General features: G+C 42.9%; 1 protein-coding gene across 1 annotated transcript in view; it reads right to left on the reverse strand.

The window, feature by feature from the left end:
- Cfap61 (cilia and flagella associated protein 61) overlaps positions 1–18791 on the reverse strand; it is a 289348-nt gene that overhangs the window by 160147 nt on the left and 110410 nt on the right. The window contains exons 16-17 of the mRNA XM_027421600.2: positions 11730–11936; positions 8246–8380 (exon numbers count right to left, since the gene is read on the reverse strand). Coding sequence (XP_027277401.1) covers positions 8246–8380; positions 11730–11936 — 342 coding nt within the window. The remainder of the gene's footprint in view (positions 1–8245; positions 8381–11729; positions 11937–18791) is intronic.

Consider the following 18791-nt stretch of genomic DNA (forward strand, 5'->3'; position numbering starts at 1 on the left):
GTCTCCCTCTCCTGCGCCCCCCCCCCCACACACACCCAGGACTTCTGGAACCTCTTTGTTAGTCATGCCAGCTCTGTGGGAAACAGGATGCCCTCTCCCACACTGTGGGGGTTCCGACAACAACCCTATCAGCATCCAGGAAAGGCTGGTGGGGTCCTGCTGGAAAACTTGGCAACTCTTTTTAAGGGCAATACCATCACTGTGGATGGACAGGAACAAAGGGCTCACAGGCAGCTTAGAGACAGGGGTCCTCCCTGTCTCCCTCTTGGGCTCAGATGGGCATCTGAATGCGGTCTCCCCTAAACACTGCTTTGGGACCAAAGGAAGCCCATATGTCTGGGTGAGCAGGATGGGAAGAAGCAGGAGAAACTCTACTTAACAACATCTCTGCTTTAAAAAAAAAAAAAGAAAGAAAGAAAGAAAGGAAGGAAGAAAGGAAGGAAGGAAGGAAGGAAGGAAGGAAGAAAGAAAGAAAGAAAGAAAGAAAGAAAGAAAGAAAGAAACTGAAACTTCAGGAGCAGCATAGTTTCTGGGTATATATGAAGCTTTCTCAGAGTACCAGAAACCATCAGGTGCACTCCATATCACTGGCTCTAGGGTGAACAGCACTTTACCATTAAGCGGCCAGAATACTAGATCTAATCTAAAAATGTAAGCTTACTAAATGGACCAGTCTCTGGGAAGACCCAGCAATTCCAGTTCGAGAATATACAGTCAAAAGAAATGAAACACACACACACACACACACACACACACACACACACACACACACACACACACACACAGAGAGAGAGAGAGAGAGAGAGAGAGAGAGAGAGAGAGAGAGAGAGAATGTGAATTTCCATAGCATAATTATTCACAATAACCAAAAGGTGGATGCAATTCAAAATTACAACTGGAGATTAAATAGAATGTGTCATTACCCACACAATATAATGTTTAGCAATAAAAGGGAATAAAGTACAGACCAACACTACCACGTGGGTGTTTGCTGAGAAAAGGCTAAGTGAAAGCTGGTCACAAGATACCACATGTTGCATGAAGTGTCCACAATAGGCAAGTACAAGAGATGGAAAGTAGATCTGTGGTTGCTGAAGAAGCAAGGGTAAGAGAGAAAATTAAAAATGTAGGCAGTTGTGGTGGTTTCATCACTTCATGAATATACTAAGCCATGAAACTGTGACTTGTAAGGTATTACGATGATTGATCTCAGTTATCAATGTGGTGGGATTTAAAATCACCTGGAAGATGGACCTCTGGAACATGCCCATGCAGGACTTCCTTGATTAATTCCTAGGTTAATTCACGTGGGAAGACTACCCACTCTGGGCGGCACCATTCCCTTGGTTGGGCTTCTGGACTGAATAAAAAGGAGAAAGGGTACTGAACACACACATTCATTTCTCTTGCTTCTTGGCTGCATGGGCAATGTGACCAGCTGCCTTTGGTTCCTCTGGCTGTGACTTTCCCCACCATGATGGAACTGTGACCAGAATAACCAAAAAGAAACAAACAAAACAAAATCAACTTCCTAAGTTGTCTTTGTCATAGGATTTTATCACAGCAACTGGGAAAATAACCAAGGTGTGTGTGTGTGTGTGTGTGTGTGTGTGTGTGTGTGTGTGTGTGTGTGTACAGATCTACTTTCTGTTTCTTAAACTTAACTATTATTTATATGACACTAAAGTTTTGTTGAAGGGAGCTGTCCTGCACCATTTATTCTACAAACCAAGGATAAGATTTGGCACTGGTTGATGCTGCTGCTGAGATACTGAGGTCAATTTCACAATTTATTCTCATGATTTTGCTATCATCTCACAGGCCAGCTCCTAAATATCACCTACCACTTGCAGTTGTGCTGCTAACTCCCAAAGTAAACTGGGTACCAGGCGCTCCCATGAGAGGCTGAGAACACTGCTGAGCCCCATTCAATATAAACCTGAATCTTTAGAAGTCTGTAATGTAACCACCATATGGGATCATATTTTTCTCCTTTTCATAGCAGCTGCCACCATAATTCTGAAAGGCTTGTAACAGCATGCTGATAGAACACAGAGAGATTATAGACACCCTCAATCTATTGGCGTCTCATAACAGGCCTTCCACAGCAACCTGTACCCAGATGCCTGAGAGTCAGGCTGGTACAGGATTGACACTAAGAGCAGATACTGTCTAGAAGGGGGATCCTGGAAAGTTCATGGGTTGTGGTTTGGTCAAGTGGCTGGTGTCAAAGATGTGAGGGATTTAAAAAGTGCAATATCAAGCTGTCTTTCTTTCCTAGAATGGTCATGATGTCAGATTTAGATGTTAGTTAATAAAGTCTACAAGTCATGGCTAAGAGTGACAGTTCAGGCAACTGAACTAGCCTTGGAACAAGTTGCCCCCACTCTGACACACATAAACTCCTCTATGGGGAAAACTGTCACAGCAGTAAGTGCCGATGTGACAATTATGTAAGATGGTTCACACAAAGCCTTTAGCCAGATCTCAGCAAACAGTAGCCACAGGAGGGATGGCTGCTATCACTTTCTAAGAGAAAAGATTGGTGACAGTCATGAGGCCAAACTGCCAGTTCATAAGCCATTTTGATGTCTGCATACACACAGCATATTATATTTAACTAGGTGGTGTCAGAGAATTGGGGAAAATGACATAGAAGGTATATATTATTTGAGGAAAAGAGGGAGCTCGTGAAGGAATTTATACAAATGTATAAATGTACAAATCCCAGAGGAAAGGGTTCACCACCATTCGAAGGAAATATGTTGCCCAAGAGTAGCATGAGCATGCAGGAGATGGCTGAGAGCTGGGCTGAGAAAGCAAACTAGAAGTGGGTTAATTTCATGCCAAGGAAATATCATGGTAGTAGAAATAGTGCTCAGTACATGAATGATGCTAAAAAACACGAGTTTACAATTTTAGAGTCTTCTTCCAAGGAGAGACTAGAGAACTGTGTATTTGGGTTTGTTTTTTTGTTTTTGTTTTTGTTTTTTTTTTTTTAAAAAAAAAAAACATACTACACACTTCACCCACAACTACAACCAAGGGAAGGCTGACTCCTGTCAGTGACCGTTACCAGGTTTAAGGAAGGGACTGGGAAACAATTACACTGGGGAAAACCTAGCAGGTGCTGGGAGAATAATGCAATTTCCCAAGGCAGCAGATGCCCAAGGGCAACAGGATCCAGTAACCGTCCATCAGATGGTAATTATAGCTGGACTGGGGAAGAACAGCCCAGATGAAAAGGGGCAATTCAAAGGGTAACTGAATGCCAGCCAGTAACATCTTCCTGACATCACATACCAGGAAAGGGCTGGCCAACATTTAGCTCTGGGGGGCGGGGGGGAGAGGACTATAGAAACAAAAGGAGATGTGGAGAAAACAAACACAGAGAATCCAAATGGAGGCCTCCAAAGTCAGTCCAGATTTCAGTGGACTGTCGTTAATAACCAGAAAAAAAAAAAAAAAAAAAAAAAAAAAAAAAAAAACGTCAGAGCTGATCACTTGACAGTCAAATGCTCTACCACTGAGCTATACCCCCTCAGAGCTAATCACCCTGAAAGTGCGCTTTCTCATGAGGGAAAGGAGATAGAGACCATGCACTCATTCTATGGCCACCATAAATCAAGGTGAACTTTTGAGACTAATAAAGAAGGGGCGTCTTAAGGTGAATTTCTGGAGGTTAGCATTATAAATGCTTGTCATTTAATACCCCAAGAGGAAGCAGTACCTGAGACACAAAGTACAAATACCACAGAAATTCTATAGACACAGAGGTCCAATCCTAGAGTGAGTCCCAGCTCTTACTATCCTTTCCCCTCCCCCATCTACTTCCGTTACTACTGTAAGTAAGGGGCAGGGGAGATGGCCCTTACAGAAGACCTGGGTTCGGTTCCCTAGCACCCACATGGAGGTTCACAACTGTTGGTAACACCAGTTCCAGGGGATCCAGCGCCCTCTTCTGCCTTCTGTGGGTACTGCATGATACGGTACACAGACATACATGCAGGCAAAACAGCCTAACACATACAAGAAATAAACAGAAAATAAAAATACTGTAACATACACTGAAAAACAAAACAAAACAAAAAAACCTGGCAGCTTTCCCAAGAGTAGTGACAGTAACACAGTCAACTCAAAATCCCTGTAGGGTACAGATAGGAAAAAAAAAATGCTTCTCCACAGACCTCGGAAGTGAGAGAAAGGCAACTCGCTCCAATCTTCAGTTTGCCTGCACAAAGAATTCAGGCAAAAGCTGAGTATTTCTCAGGGTCACAGTACTCAGATGGTGAGCTATGATGACACACTTAATAAAATGTTCCCATGACAATAGCTCAGAACATAAATGCATAGGCCAAGATGGCTCATTCAAACTGGATGAGAAGCTTCCAGGCCTATTGTGTGGATTACGATCTTGACCAGGAAATGCCTTCTCTCTTCTCCATGAATTCCTACTATTCTGTTGTAGAGATATTATTGTGAATTTTGGGAGTCTAACTTCTAGAAGGTATGATGAAGACGGACGCACTTAGGTGCTTTCCTGTGACCTGCTCTGAAGTGCTGTCCTTTAAGAGAAGCAAGCACCTGAGAAGATGCACACACCCAAACCAGGCAGAAGTTCTGTGGCCTCCGGGTGGGGAGGGGAGGGCACACTGCCCTGCCGTGCAGTCATGAATCTCAATCATGCTGCCTTGTGCCAGATCCAAATTGGCAACCCACCGAGATGAAACGTGGTCTATCCCATTACTCATGCCTGGAGTGATCTGTCCCCTTGAAGATCGGCTTCCTCCGTGAAAGCGAGGGGATGGCCACTCAGAGATGCACTAAGTGGGTGGGGTAAAGGCATGAAAAGCAAGTGGCTGGAGAGATATGGTCCTGCATGATTCAACCATGGAATTCTATTCCTCTTCTCGGACAGGAATGTACTCCCTAAATAACTGTAATAGGCACAGCTTACCTCAGACAATTGTTTAAAATGCTGAACTCATGGAAAATGTTTTTTAAAAGAGAAAAACTTTAAATGATAGAAATCAGCACCTCAAGTTTTGAATATTTAGGTCTGTTCTATGCAGGATACAATGTTGCTGATCCTTTGAATGGGACCTTTATGTTGTTACTCACCTTTAGTATGGCTGCTGTGTGGTTTGTGTGTGGAAGTGCTGGGGATCAAAGAGAGGGCCGTTCACACTCTGGACAAGTGCTCTTCCCCTGAGCTGTGTCCCCAGCCCAGACATTATTCATCAGTCTTGAAACCCTCACACCTCTTCATTTTATACAGAGCTGATGATCTAACTCCAGGCTCTGTACAGGCTAAATGCCACCAACCCACTTTCCCAACCCCTTAGTAAATCTTAATCTTACTAAAGCACATCTCAAGTTTGGATGTGGTCAGTGGTGATAGAAGCACTTCTTAGACAGTCAGAATTCACCAGCACTGTAAATACCACAGCACTGTGCAGCAAGCAAGCATCTATCTGTACATGGCTTTTCTTACCGGCCCACTGAGGGCTTTTCTTCCTGGACCCCAGTTTTAAACTGTCAGTCTCCACTGTGCCTCAAGACAAGCCAGGGCTCTAGAAGTAGAAGGAGTCACACACCCTGATATGAGCAGGGAAAAGGTTATTAAATGTAAGCAATGATTTCAAATCATGCCAACCTCAGAAGTAATGCGAGGATCTCTTGTGATGACACAAAATGTTCCCTCTGCACCTGGAGCTCCAGCTCATCTCCACATGGCCCAATTCCAGAGGTTCCCATAGGCAGGCAGAGGACAGGCAGGAGTGTCTTGCATGCTCCGAACAACATGCTCATGCTCCATGCAACGTCTCTGTTTGCCTCCCTGACAGCTTGAAAACCCCCACTCATTCCATGAAAGTCATGGGAGCCCCACTAAAGCAAAAGGCCTTCTCTTGGTCCAGCCCTGTCTATGTGAAGGCATGTCAGCAATGGTTGCTTTAAAGGTACAGCGTCTGTCTTGTTTACAGTACACGCGCTGTGAAGAAGCATCTGGTGAGATCACCCTCTCCCTCCCTCCCCCACTTCTAAACAGAATTATAGAAGCTGTTTCAGGGACAGATGCAGCATGTAGCCACTTTCTCTGATCCTAAAATGCTATCGTTGTACCAAGTTGGATGTCTGGTTCCAGGATGTCCCAATGGGACAGGCCCCCTGGTCCTCCTGGTGGGCCCCTGTATACCCCACCTTCAGAGGGCAGTGGACCCTGACACTAAGAATATGCCCATAGACTAAATGGTAACTACCTGCTGTTTGCTTCAAGACGATACTGGCAGAAGGGGAATCATGTGCAGAGAGAAGATACCAATTGGCCAAGAATAGGAAATCACTGTCTCCGGGCGCTGTGTACATGGAGGTTTTTAGGGGATCTCCATTAGGCCCCCCAGCATTGCAAACATGGCATGGACTGGCCTTCCCTTCCCCCTTTCCTCTCCCTGGCTAAACCATTGGATTACATTCCTAAAGCCAGCCACCATGGTCCATTCCCTTATCTGGCCACTTCCTTATGCCTAACTCATTCCTGAGGCTGATCACCAAGGTCCAGTTCTCAAAACACCAAGGTCCAGCAATCAAAATTCTGTATTTGGCTATACTGACTGACACGACCCATCGGGGCTTACCAGCTCACCCTAACACAGACTTCCCCTTTTCTCCTTAGAAACCACTCCTGAAGAGAGCCACCCTCTGCTGTTTTTGCCCCGTCTAGAGACAGCCCCAACCCCCGCCCCCACTTGTCCCCTCAGGGGTAATAAAATCTCCTCTGTGCTGAGAAATTGGCGTCTGGTTGTGTTCTCTGCCGGCTCCAAGGTCCCTTTAGATCTCTGAGCTTTTCAAGGGCATGTGGAAAATGGCTTATGAAGACCTAAGCACATGTAGCTTCTTCAGTAATCCATCTGACAGTAATGCAAAATCTAACGGTAACATAATTAAACTTGGATTTTGTCAGTCTTTGCTTTTTAAATCTCATTTTTTCCAGGAATTAATTTTGTTAAGACTGTAACAGTTGAACATTTGAAAAAACAGGGAAAGGTCTCCCATGGCAGGGGGTAAGGAGAGGTAAGAAACTATGTATCTGTTCTATACGATTGTATCTGCTTTCCACCTTCCATAATAAAAAGTTTAAACAAAGAAAACCAAATTGCTGTTGATGTTTTGTCTCTCCTCAAATGTAAATTTATAATAGTTAGAAAATAAATACAAATGTTGTTATTTTACCAGTATACGGTTCCTGCCAGACTTGAAGCAGCCTCAGTTCCAGAGAAGTGAGGCCTCTGGGCTGGGGCAGGCAGTCCCCTGCCCTGTGCGAAGCTGAGCTGGGGGCGTGCATTTATACCTTCCCTCTGAGGAGATCCCTCAACTTTGAGGAACAGCTCCTCAACTTAATATTTGAAGTGCTTAAACTTTCACTGTCAGTTTTTTTTGTTTTGTTTTTGTTTTTGTTTTTGCTTTTTTGTTTTTTTTTTTTTTCTTTCAGGAAGGGCAAATCTTAGCCACTAAGATATTTTGCTTTTAAACTCAAAGTACCCAGAACACTGGGAGCCTACATGTTGGTCAAATTTTCCATTTAAATTACAATAACAAAAAATGGCTGTGTGTTCACATACGTGAACATGTGCATGAAGATACCAGACCCTTTTCTTGTCTGGTCATAAAGGCACTCCAGGGTTAGTTTTTATCTCAAGGTAGGTAAAATGAATAAGCCTATTACTCATTTTCACTTTCCACAGGAGTTTTTATGTGAACTTTAAAAAAAAAAAACAAAAACAAAAAAAAAAAAAACAAACATACACCAACTTAAGACCAAACACCTCCAACTTGTCATTTCTCTGGTGGCTTTGTCCTAACAGCAAGAAGACCACTGACTGATTTAAAAGCAAACAATTCAATTGAAAGGGGAATTTTTCTGAGGACAGGGAAAGAAGTTAAAAATATGCTGGGGGGAAGGATGGCTCTAGGCCACTCATCTGTCCAAGGACCCGCAACAACACACAGGGTGTCCCTGCTGGATCCTCTGAAGGAGGATGTGGCTACTGTTTTAGGCTTACTGTGAAATAACCACTTGAGGGCAAGGCGGCGGGGAGCCCTTGCAGGGCGCCGCCTGTAAGGGTATGAGCGCCAGGTTCCCTGTAATTAAGAAGCAGCCTGCTCGGTGAAGACAGGGCTGCCACCCCATCTGCCAAGCCCGCGGGAGCTGGCACCGTGCCTTCCTGCCTGCCGCCCTGCTACCCACCTGATCCTTGGAGACCTCCTTTGATGGAGCGTTTATGCCAAGCTTTTCCAGAGGATAGACAATCTGTCGTCGTGGTCGCACGGGAACCAAGTAATGAAGGGCAGATGTCAGGGAGTGGGCGTACGAGTTCTGCAGCTGAAAGACAGCAATCTCTATTTTAGGGGAGAGAATGTCAGAGGCACACAGCACAGATGTCTGCACGCTGCTTGACAAATACAAAACTCTTAACTCGGCCAAGTCAGAGAGGGGAGGGGAAAAAAATCAGCAAATAAACAAACATACTCTCCGAGCAGAGGAATGAATTGTAGATAATGCCTGACACTAATGAAGATAATTACGAGAGTAATTACATTACTATCTCTGTGGGAATGACAGATAAACAAGTGGTTCGGTTTATGGGATTTTTCAGTACAAGTATCTCCCCCAGGAGAATATTCTTCTCCATAGTGATCGTGAATCAGCTTGATTTGACCCCATTAAGCTGTGTTATCTGAGTCCTGTTAACCTTTGTGTGTTTGGCACAAGCTGCTTTAACGCACATAGATAAAAATGCCACCCAGGGGGCAACGCAGCCCAGATGTGAAAGCACTTGGGCAACTTCACTTGGGCTTTTTTGGAAAATGAAATAAGAGTCTTAGAATGAAAGAATAAAACTGGAAAGAGGGGGTAGGAGAAGAGGATCAAATAATTTTGATTTGTATTATGATTAAGTTATGAACTGGATTTATGCTTGTTGAAATAGACAATAAATCATTTTTTAAAATAATGCTTTAAATATTAATTTTATCTAGTTTTTAAAACTTGATGGAGAATGGTGACTCTCACACTTATGAAATCTTGGGAATTAAAAAAAAAAAAGACTCAGGGTCAAGAGACCATTTCATCCTTGTCTTAGGGTTTCTATTGCTGCGATGAAACACCAAAACCAAAAAGCAAGTTGGGGAGAGAAGGGTTTATTTGGTTTACATTTCAGTATTGTTGTTAATCATTAAAGGAAATCAGGACAGGAACTCAAACAGGGTAGGATTCCAGAGGCAGGAGCTGGTGCAGAGGCCATGGGGAGTGCTGCTTACTGGCTTGCTCCCCATGGCTTGTTTAACCCACCTTAGAGAAGCCGGGACCAGCAACCCAGGGATGGCACCACCAACCATGGGCCCTCCCGCACTGATCACTAATTGAGAAAATGAAATACAGCTGGATCACATCGAAGCATTTCCTCAACTGAGGCTCCTTCCTCTATGATGACTCTAGCTTGTGTCAAGTTGGCACGTAAAACCAGCCAGTACAACCCTCAGGTGTAAAACTGTGAAAAGCCAAACTAGCCACGATGTATCTACTTATTGAATTAAAGTCAAAGAGCCAAAAAAAAAAAAAAAAGTAAAGCAGAATTTTAGCTGTATCTTAATAAATATAATGGTTTGCATATGACTCGTGTGCTGTTTTAAAGTCGCCATGGAAATTTCTATGAGCTTCCAGAAGAACTTCCTAAAATCTTTCACCACGGCACCTCATCTCCTGTCTTCACACATTACCGAAAATCAGAACCCAGGAAACCCTGGCCGGATGCTGTTTTTACATCTGTGAATGACTATGGCAGGGACCCTTCAATTCTTGTTGTGGTGAACCCCAGCTGTGAATTATGTTTGCTGCTCCTCCATAACTGTAATTTTGCTACTGTTGTGAATTATAATGTAAATATCTGGCATGAATGATATCTGATATTTGATCCCCAGAGGGGCCGTGACCCACAGGTGGAGAACCACTCACTGATCTGTGTCCTGATGCATGTGCTTTCTTGAGGTGAGGTAAAGAGAGAGTCTGTGCCATAGACACAGGCAGCTCAACTTGACCGCTGGAGGACTTGGGGCAGAAGTTGGGAATTCTCACTCAAGTGACTTTGGACAGCTTTTTGGTCTTGTTTTACATGTGCATGTGTGAATCAGCTGGCAATGTGACTGAGGAAAGCTGTTCACAAGCAGCACGTCCCTAACTCTGCACTGCCTGGTAAGCAGACAGGTGCAATGAAATGTCCAAGATGTCTTTACAATGGATGCAAATGGACTTTGCCCCGACCTGGCACATCCAGGCAGCATGGCAAACAAAAAACTATGAATTTTAATATCACACCTGGAAGGTCACACAGTTGGTGTTCAGTCGAGTGTAAAGTGAAGGAAATTGTCTGCGGCCAGGGCTTTCCTGTACAAGTGTTACCTTCCATGCCATTAATCATATTGCTGCTGTCCTATTACATCTTACAGGAGAAACAAACACCAACCAAAACAGAACCTCACTGAAGCAGGGCCTCCGTCTCATGGGAACTCCTTTCCATGTCTCTTCCTTCTTTTCCACAAGCATTCCCTCCAGCTGCCTTTTGTTGAAGATGATACACAGGCATAACTATTTTAAGTGTATGTGCTGATGCACTTACAGATTGTCTAAGAAATACTTTGAAATGTAAGAACATTTGAAAATTCCACTTAGTTCCTCATGGACACCGAGAAAAAAAAAAAATGTGACTGTTTCAAGGGTTCTCGGCAGAATGTGGAAAAAGCTTGAGGTCATGACCAAAAACTGTAGGGGCAACTTCTACTCAGCCTAGTAGTTGAAACACATCACCTTGAGAGTACACACAAAGTTGGGGACCAATGTTAGTGGCCAAGGAACCAGTTTTCAGGAAACAAGCCCTTGGGAATCCGGCCTAAATAATGAACTTACTTGTGAAACAACCAGGTTACAGTAACCGAATAGGCGAAGGTGTCTGACTGTATCAGTAGGTCCTAGGAACTGAGGCTACAGTTTGAGAAAGAAAAGGCAAATGCACAGCCTGTGTGGTAAAATGCACACTCATGAGCACTAAAGCCGGGTGAGATGAGGATGTAGAGATGAGATGAGCTGGTGTTTGGGTGGATATATGCAACGTGCACATTAAAATTAGGTCTCTATTGCTGTGTTACTCTATGGAAGTATAACAAGTATTAGATGGAATTACATAGGTATTCCCTACAGCAGAGTTCCATCAGAATTGTATGTCTCTAGCTTTCCTCCATTATTTTTATGGAGATGGTTACAAATTTTATTTGGAATGCAGTGTATAGCACACCGATTTTATAGGATGCAACTATGTTATTCTACTAATTTCTAAAGTGTTCTTTGTGTCAAAGAACATGATAGGATCATTTTGGCTTCGTTCCATGAGAAATAGTGTGCTGTTCGTGTCTTGTACAGCTGGAGTTTTCAGCTGGCATTTTGTCAGCATAGAAAAATCAACAAATTTGTCTAAGAACATTGGTTCTGATTGTTTCAGGAACTGGAAGTCTCCTGGACTTTCGCCACAGTGAAGCAAATGGCCTAATCAAATATGGCCCAGTGAAAACTCAGATGCATGCTACAGTCAAAGTTATCATGAGAAGAACAAACAAGCTACAGCACATAGAGGATGGGCGCCACGATACCCACAAGGGGACAGCCCATGCCAGCCTCTTACCTTGCCCTCCCGGGACTGTGGATATACAGGGTAGTAGAGACAGGACTTAAAGCCTAAGCGAAGGATCTCCTTCAGGAAAAACTTAGTGTAGTGTCGGAAAATAGGGTTCAGGGCAAAATGGTGCAAGCGTCCATGTTCTTCTTGCTGATGGTGGCTAAAGTAGATAAAATCCTCAATGTTATAATGAGATCGTATGTACTCTATATCCTAGAGAAGAAGCAGAGACAGGATGTTTCAAACAAATTACAAGCATGCGTGTTGTGATAAAGAGCTATTATAAAAAGTCACTTAAGCTGGGGCTGGGGAATAGTTTACTTGGTAAAAGACTTGTCATTCAAGCATGAAGACCTGAATTGATGCTCAAAACCCATCAAAAATTTTTGGTGTGGTGGCATGTACTTTAATCCCGGTGCTGGGGAGATGGAGGCAGGAGGATTCCTGGAGCTCGCTAGCCAACCAGTTTAGCTTATTCAGCAAACAGCAGGCCAGTTTGAGGCCCTGCCTTGAAAACTAAGGTGGACAGCTACTGGGAAATAAAGCCTGAGGCTGTCCTGCTTCTCCACGAGTGCACAGGCATATGTACCCACACACAGATAAGCACAGACACACATGGATAAGCACCCACACACGGATAAATACACACTCAGTTTCTACCACTTGTCACTGTCTTGTCTTTAATTATGTTTTCAGTACTGGAGGTTGAGCTGAGAATCTTGCACATGCTCAGCAAGACTACCCCTGAGCTACATCCATAGCCCTTGGTTATCGAGACTGGGTCTCTCTAGGAAGCTCACGTTGAATTCACTGTGTAACCAAGGCTAGCCTAAATCTAGCGATCCCCCTGCCTCAGTCTCCCGGGTCCTGGGATTACAGGTTTACACACACTGCCATGCTTAGCTCACTGATTCTTTTAAAACAGAAAGTATGTGCTTATTCTGGTGATCTGCCTGTGAAGATGGTTAAATAGATTTGTCCTTTTGCCTTTGGCTATTGTCAACATGGCAAACCTTGGGTGCCAGGTCAGGTTCGGCACAACAGTCTAATCACATTATGGGTACGAGGAGCACCAGTGGGCCAGCACAAGTGACTGGGCACAGGTTATCTGAGAGTTGGCAGACAGCCTCACTGTTCTCCTAGATTTGTTACTGATCACCTACTAGTGTGGACATGTCCCATATCGGAGTTACACCTGTTAGTACATGACTGGGCTGTGAAGAAAGAGCCCTGGCAGGACATTCCTCACTGTGTTCCTGTGATAGGAAAGAAGTTTATGCAATAGAAGACAATTTAAGGGACTCATAAGTGTTTACATGGAGAGGGAAATCCTGGGCACACTGCTCCTGTCTTCATGGGCCTTTTGTCTCCTCACACTACAGTGGATCCAAATCAGGGCTCATGCATGCTAACACTGTATTGCTGCAGCATGGCCTCCATCGCCTCTCCAGTGCGCACCATTGAGAGCATAATCCAAAGTGTATGTGACTGTCCCTGATGACAGGAAAAAATATGGCCTGCAAGACTCTAGTGTAAACCCACTGAGTGCAAATCCAAATACAATATAAATAACAGTCAGCCCACAAGAAAAATCAAACCAAATGTAGAATGAAAAACACAGTTTCAGGAACACAGACTGAAGAATATGAAGAACTTGACTTCCTCTGTGCCCAGCAAGCTTGTCACAGCTATAAATCTGTATCCAAGCGTTCCCCTCCCTAACCCGCCAGTGCCTAGCTTCTGTTCCAATGGATAGCAGAAATGGCTTTGCAGCTCCCCAGCCAGTGATGGTACCCCAGAGCAATTCTGGCAGCCTTTCAATCTTTACTGACCCTGCAATGGTTTTTATACCACAAGACTTTAATTACCAAGGCAACATTGCTCATTAGAAAATAAAAAGAGTGATCTGGTCAAGACTGAGAAGCCACTGGAAAGGAAAAAAGCAGACAGTGAATAGAGGTCACTAACTTCAAAGCAGTAGATGGCCACGTGCATAAAATTTTACTCTCGTCCCAAGTCCCTTACAATAACAAGAACATTTTTTACTTAGATCTTCTTATTTACATTTTCTAAATAGAATCGTGGAGTGGAAGAGAGGCAAAAATGTAAGATGGTGTTAACTTGGAAGGAAACTTTATGGCTTGGTTAAACCTTCTTACCTTGACCCACACTGGGGTGCCTGCCTGCCTGTTGCTACTCCATTTAAGAGTACAAGTGGAAGTCAAAGAACGGCTGCCCACCTCCCAACTGGACAGGTGGTTATCCCTGCCAGGAGCAACAGAGAGGGGAGAGTCACACCCATGCCAGCCACCCACACTGGCAATTCAATCTTTCATTCATGACACAGACAGACTTGTGAGAACACTAATATGACAACTAGAGGGAGAAACATGTGACTTGCTACAATGAGGAAAGGGATAATTCAGAGGACAGGGAAAATTTTTAAAAAATCAGGATAATGCCTTCAGAGGTTCTCAAAAGAAATCTTGCTTATAATTTGATATCAAGAAGAAACCAAGTGAACAAGGGAGAAACATGGACATTAAGTTAAATATAGGAACTCTTGAGATAAAGATTCTAAAAGAAGACCTAGATAATATTAAAATCATAGTCAGAGACTGAATTAGAAATGTGAAAAACTAATGTCAAGGAAATATCTTCAAAAGATGAGTAAGAAATGCATCTATTAGGAGCCCCAGATGAGACACCACCCACTGGCAGCTGTACCAGAAGCCAGAGTGTCCTAGGACTCTCAGGGAAGACACTGTCCACTGCCCACAAAACCCCTTTATGTCTACCCAATAATCCCAGACTGCACACACTGCCCCCTCCTTCCCTACCTGCCTCCTGGCTCCATATCCTGGTCTACAACTTCAGAAGAAGACTTTTATTTACCAAAAGCCAGGCCAGATCTAGGGACCCCCTCAAACTCCACAAGGGGCACCCTACTGGACCTGAAGACATGCTAGAAAACAGAACCCTTGGTCATTTAGACCATAAGAGCAGAAAGGAAAAAGAAGCCAAGGAACGAAACATCAATTCCAACAAAGACAAATGCAGGATTCAACACCCAGACCTGTAATCATCCCAAATTCAGATGCCCAAACACCAGTGTAAGAATAGAATCAATATGAGAAAAGGCAATATGACATCCCCAAAGGCCAGCTATCCTACAACAGCAAGACCTGAACAATTCAACACAGCTGAAGCATAAGAAAATGCCCTTAAGAATGACTTTATGAAGATGATAGATAGGTCCTTCAAGAGGATATGAACAAATCCCTTAAAGAAACTCAGGAAAAGACAGACAAAAAATTGGAAAGAATCAACAAATCCCTAAAAGAAAACCAAGAAAAAAAACAATCAGGTGAAGGAAACTATTCAAGACCTGAAAAATGGAAATAGAAGCAATAAAGAAAACACAAATGGAGGGAGTCCTAAGAATGGAAAAATCAGGTAAGTGAATAGGAACTACAGACACAAGCATCACTACCAGAATACAAGAGATAGAAGAAAGAATTTCAGGTATTGAAGACATAGAGAGAGAAAATAGATTCATCAGTCAAAGAGAATATTAAATCTAAAAAATTCCTAACACAAAATCTAAGACAATATTAAACCTAAGAAATTCCTAACACAAAACATCTAGGAAATCTGAGACACTATGAAAAGACCAAACATAAGAATAATAGGAATAGAAGAAGGAGCAGAAACCCAGCTCAAAAGCCCAGAGAATATATTTAACAAAATCATAGAAGAAAATTTTCCCACCAAAAGAAGGTCATGCCTATCAAATTACAAGAAGCTTTCAGAACATCAAATAGATTGGATCAGAAAAGAATATTCCCTCACAATATAATAAGCAAAGCACTAAACATACAGAACAAAGAAATAATATTAAAAGCAGCAAGGAAAAAAGGCCAGGTAATATATAAAGGCATATCTATTGAAACCACACCCAGCTTCTCAATGGAGACTCTAAAATCTGGAAGGACCTGGACTGATGTCTTAAAGACTCTAAGAGACCACCGATGCCACCCCAGACATCTATACCTGACTAAACTGACAAACATCACAGATGGAGAAAACAAGATATTTCATGACAAAGTCAAATTTAAACAATATCTATCCACAAACCCAGTCCTACAGAAGGTACTAGAAAGAAAACTCCAACCCCAGGAAGTTAACTACAACCACAAAAACACAGGCAATAGATAATCTCACACCAACAAAACACACACAATCACACCCCCCTCACACACACACACACACACACACACACACACACACACACACACACACACACACACACACACTACCACCACTACCAACAACAAAATATACAGGAATTAACAATCATTGATCATTAATATCCCTCAATATCAATGGACAATTCACCAATAAAAAGACACAGGCTAACGGATTAGATATGAAAACAGGATCCATCTTTCTACTGCAAAGGAGAAACACTCAACATCAAAGATAGACATTACCTCAAAATAAAGGGATGGAAAAATGGACCGAAGAAGCAGGCTGGTGTAGCTATCCTAATATCTAACAAAATAGACTTCAGACCAAAATTAATCAAAAGAGTTGGAGAAGGGCATTTTATTCATTAAAGGAAAATCTACCATGGTGATGATGTCTCAATTCTGAATATCTATGCCCCAAATGTAAGCGCATCCACATTTGTAAAAGAAACATTACTAAAGCTTAACTCACACATCTGAAATCTCACAATAATATTGGGAGATTTTAACATCCCACTCTTACCAATGGACAGGTCATTCTGATAGAAACTAAATAGAGAAATACAGAACTAACAGTCATTATGACTCAAATGGACCTAACAAATATCTACAGAACATTTCACCCCCCCCAAAAGAATATACCTTTTTTTCAGCAACACATGGAACCTTCTCCAAAACTGACCATATACTCTGACACAAAGGATGTCTCAACAGATACAAAAAAAAAAGATTGACCACCACAGATTAAAAGGTGAATTTTCAATAACAGAAAGCCTACAAACTCATGGAAACTGAACAACTACTCTACTGAGTTACCACTGGGTCAAGGAAGAAATAAAGAAGTTAAAGACCTCCTAGAATTCAATGAAAATGAATGCACAACATACCCAAACTTAGGGGACGCAATGAAAACAGTGCTAAGAGGAAAGTTCATAACACTCAAGGCCTTCATGAAGAATTTGGAAAGATCTCATACTAGCAACTTAATATCACACCAGAAAGCTGGAGAACAAAAAGAAGTAGACATATCTAAGAGGACTAGATGGTAGGTAATAATCAAATTGAGGGGTAAAAATCAATAAAATAGAAAGAAAGAGAACAATACAAAGAATCAATGAAACAAAGAGTTGATTTTTTTTTTTTTTTTTTTTTTTTTGTTTTTCGAGACAGGGTTTCTCTGTGTAGCTTTGGAGCCTATCCTGGCACTCCCTCTGGAGACCAGGCTGGCCTCGAACTCACAGAGATCTGCCTGCCTCTGCTTCCCGAGTGCTGGGATTAAAGGTGTGTGCCACCAACACCTGGCCAAAGAGTTGATTCTTTAAGAAAACGAACAAAATAGATAAACACTAATTCAAACTAACTAAGAGACACAGAGAGAATATCCAAATAAACAAAATCAGAAACAAAAAGGGGAACATAACAACAGACTCCTGCCCAGGAAATACAGAGAATCATTAGGTCGTACTTCAAAAACCTGTACTCCACAAAATTGGAAAATCTAAATGAAATGAACAAATTTCTTGACAGATACCACTTACCAAAGTTAAATCAAGATCAGACAAGCAATTTAAATAGGCCTATAACCCCAAGGAAATAGAAGCAGTCACCAAAAGTCTCCCAACCAAAAAAAGCCCAGGGCCAGGTGGTTTTAGTACAGAATTCTACCAGACTTCCAAAGAAGAACTAATACCAATACTCTTCAAATTATATAGCAGCATTATTTGTTATAGCCCGAACCTGGAAGCAACCTAGATGCCCCTCAACTGAAGAATGGATACAGAAAATGTGTTACATTTACACAATGGAGTACTACTCAGTGGAAAGAAAAAACAATGGAATCTTGAAATTCGAGGCCAATTGCATGGAACTAGAAGAAACCATTCTGAGCGAGGTAACCAAGTCACAAAAAGACAAACATGTTATGTACTCACTCATATATGGATTTTAGACATAGAGCAAAGGATTACCAGCCTATAATGCACACCACCAGAGAAGCTAGGAAACAAGGAGGACCCTAAGACACATATGGTCCCCTGGAGAAGGGGAAAGGGACAAGATCTCCTGAGCAAATTGGGAGCATGGGGGAGGGGAGAGGGAGCTAGGAGAATGAGAAGGGGAGAAGAGGAAGGGAGAGGAGGACATGAGGGAGCAGGAAGATTGAGTTGGGGGAAGAATAGAGGAGAGCAAGATAAGGGATACCATAATAGAGGGATCCATTATAGATTTAAAGAGAGATCAGGTACTAGGGAAATGGCCAGATATCTACAAGGATGACACCAACTAACAATCTAAGCAACAGTGGAGAGGCTTCCTTAAATGCCCACTCCTGATAATGAGATTGATGACTAGCTTATATGCCATCCTAGAGCCTTCATCCAGCAGCTGGTGGAGGTAGAAGCAGACACCCACAGCTAAACACTGAACTGAACTCTTGGAATACAGTTGCAGAGAGGGAGGAGCGATGAGCAAAGGGGTCAAGACCAGGCTAGTGAAACCCACAGAAATAGCTGACCTGAACAAGGGGGAGCTCATGGTCCCCTGACTGATAGCTGGGAACCAGCACCCTAGCATAGGAACGGACTTTGGGAGCCCATTCCACATAGATGGATACTCCCTCAGTATAGACACATGGGGTGGGGGTGGGGCCTAGGCCCTATCCCAAAGGATATGATAGACTCTGAAGATCCCCCATGGAAGGCCTCACTCTCCCGAGGAGCAGAAAGGGTATGGGATAGGTAGGGTGTTAGTGGGGGGCAGGGGAGGAGGGGAGGGAGAGGGAACTAGGATTGACACGTAAAACGATCTTGTTTCTAATTTA

This window comes from Cricetulus griseus, chromosome 6 (assembly GCF_003668045.3).
Source record: "Cricetulus griseus strain 17A/GY chromosome 6, alternate assembly CriGri-PICRH-1.0, whole genome shotgun sequence".
In the NCBI taxonomy this organism is placed as follows: Eukaryota; Metazoa; Chordata; class Mammalia; order Rodentia; family Cricetidae; genus Cricetulus; species Cricetulus griseus.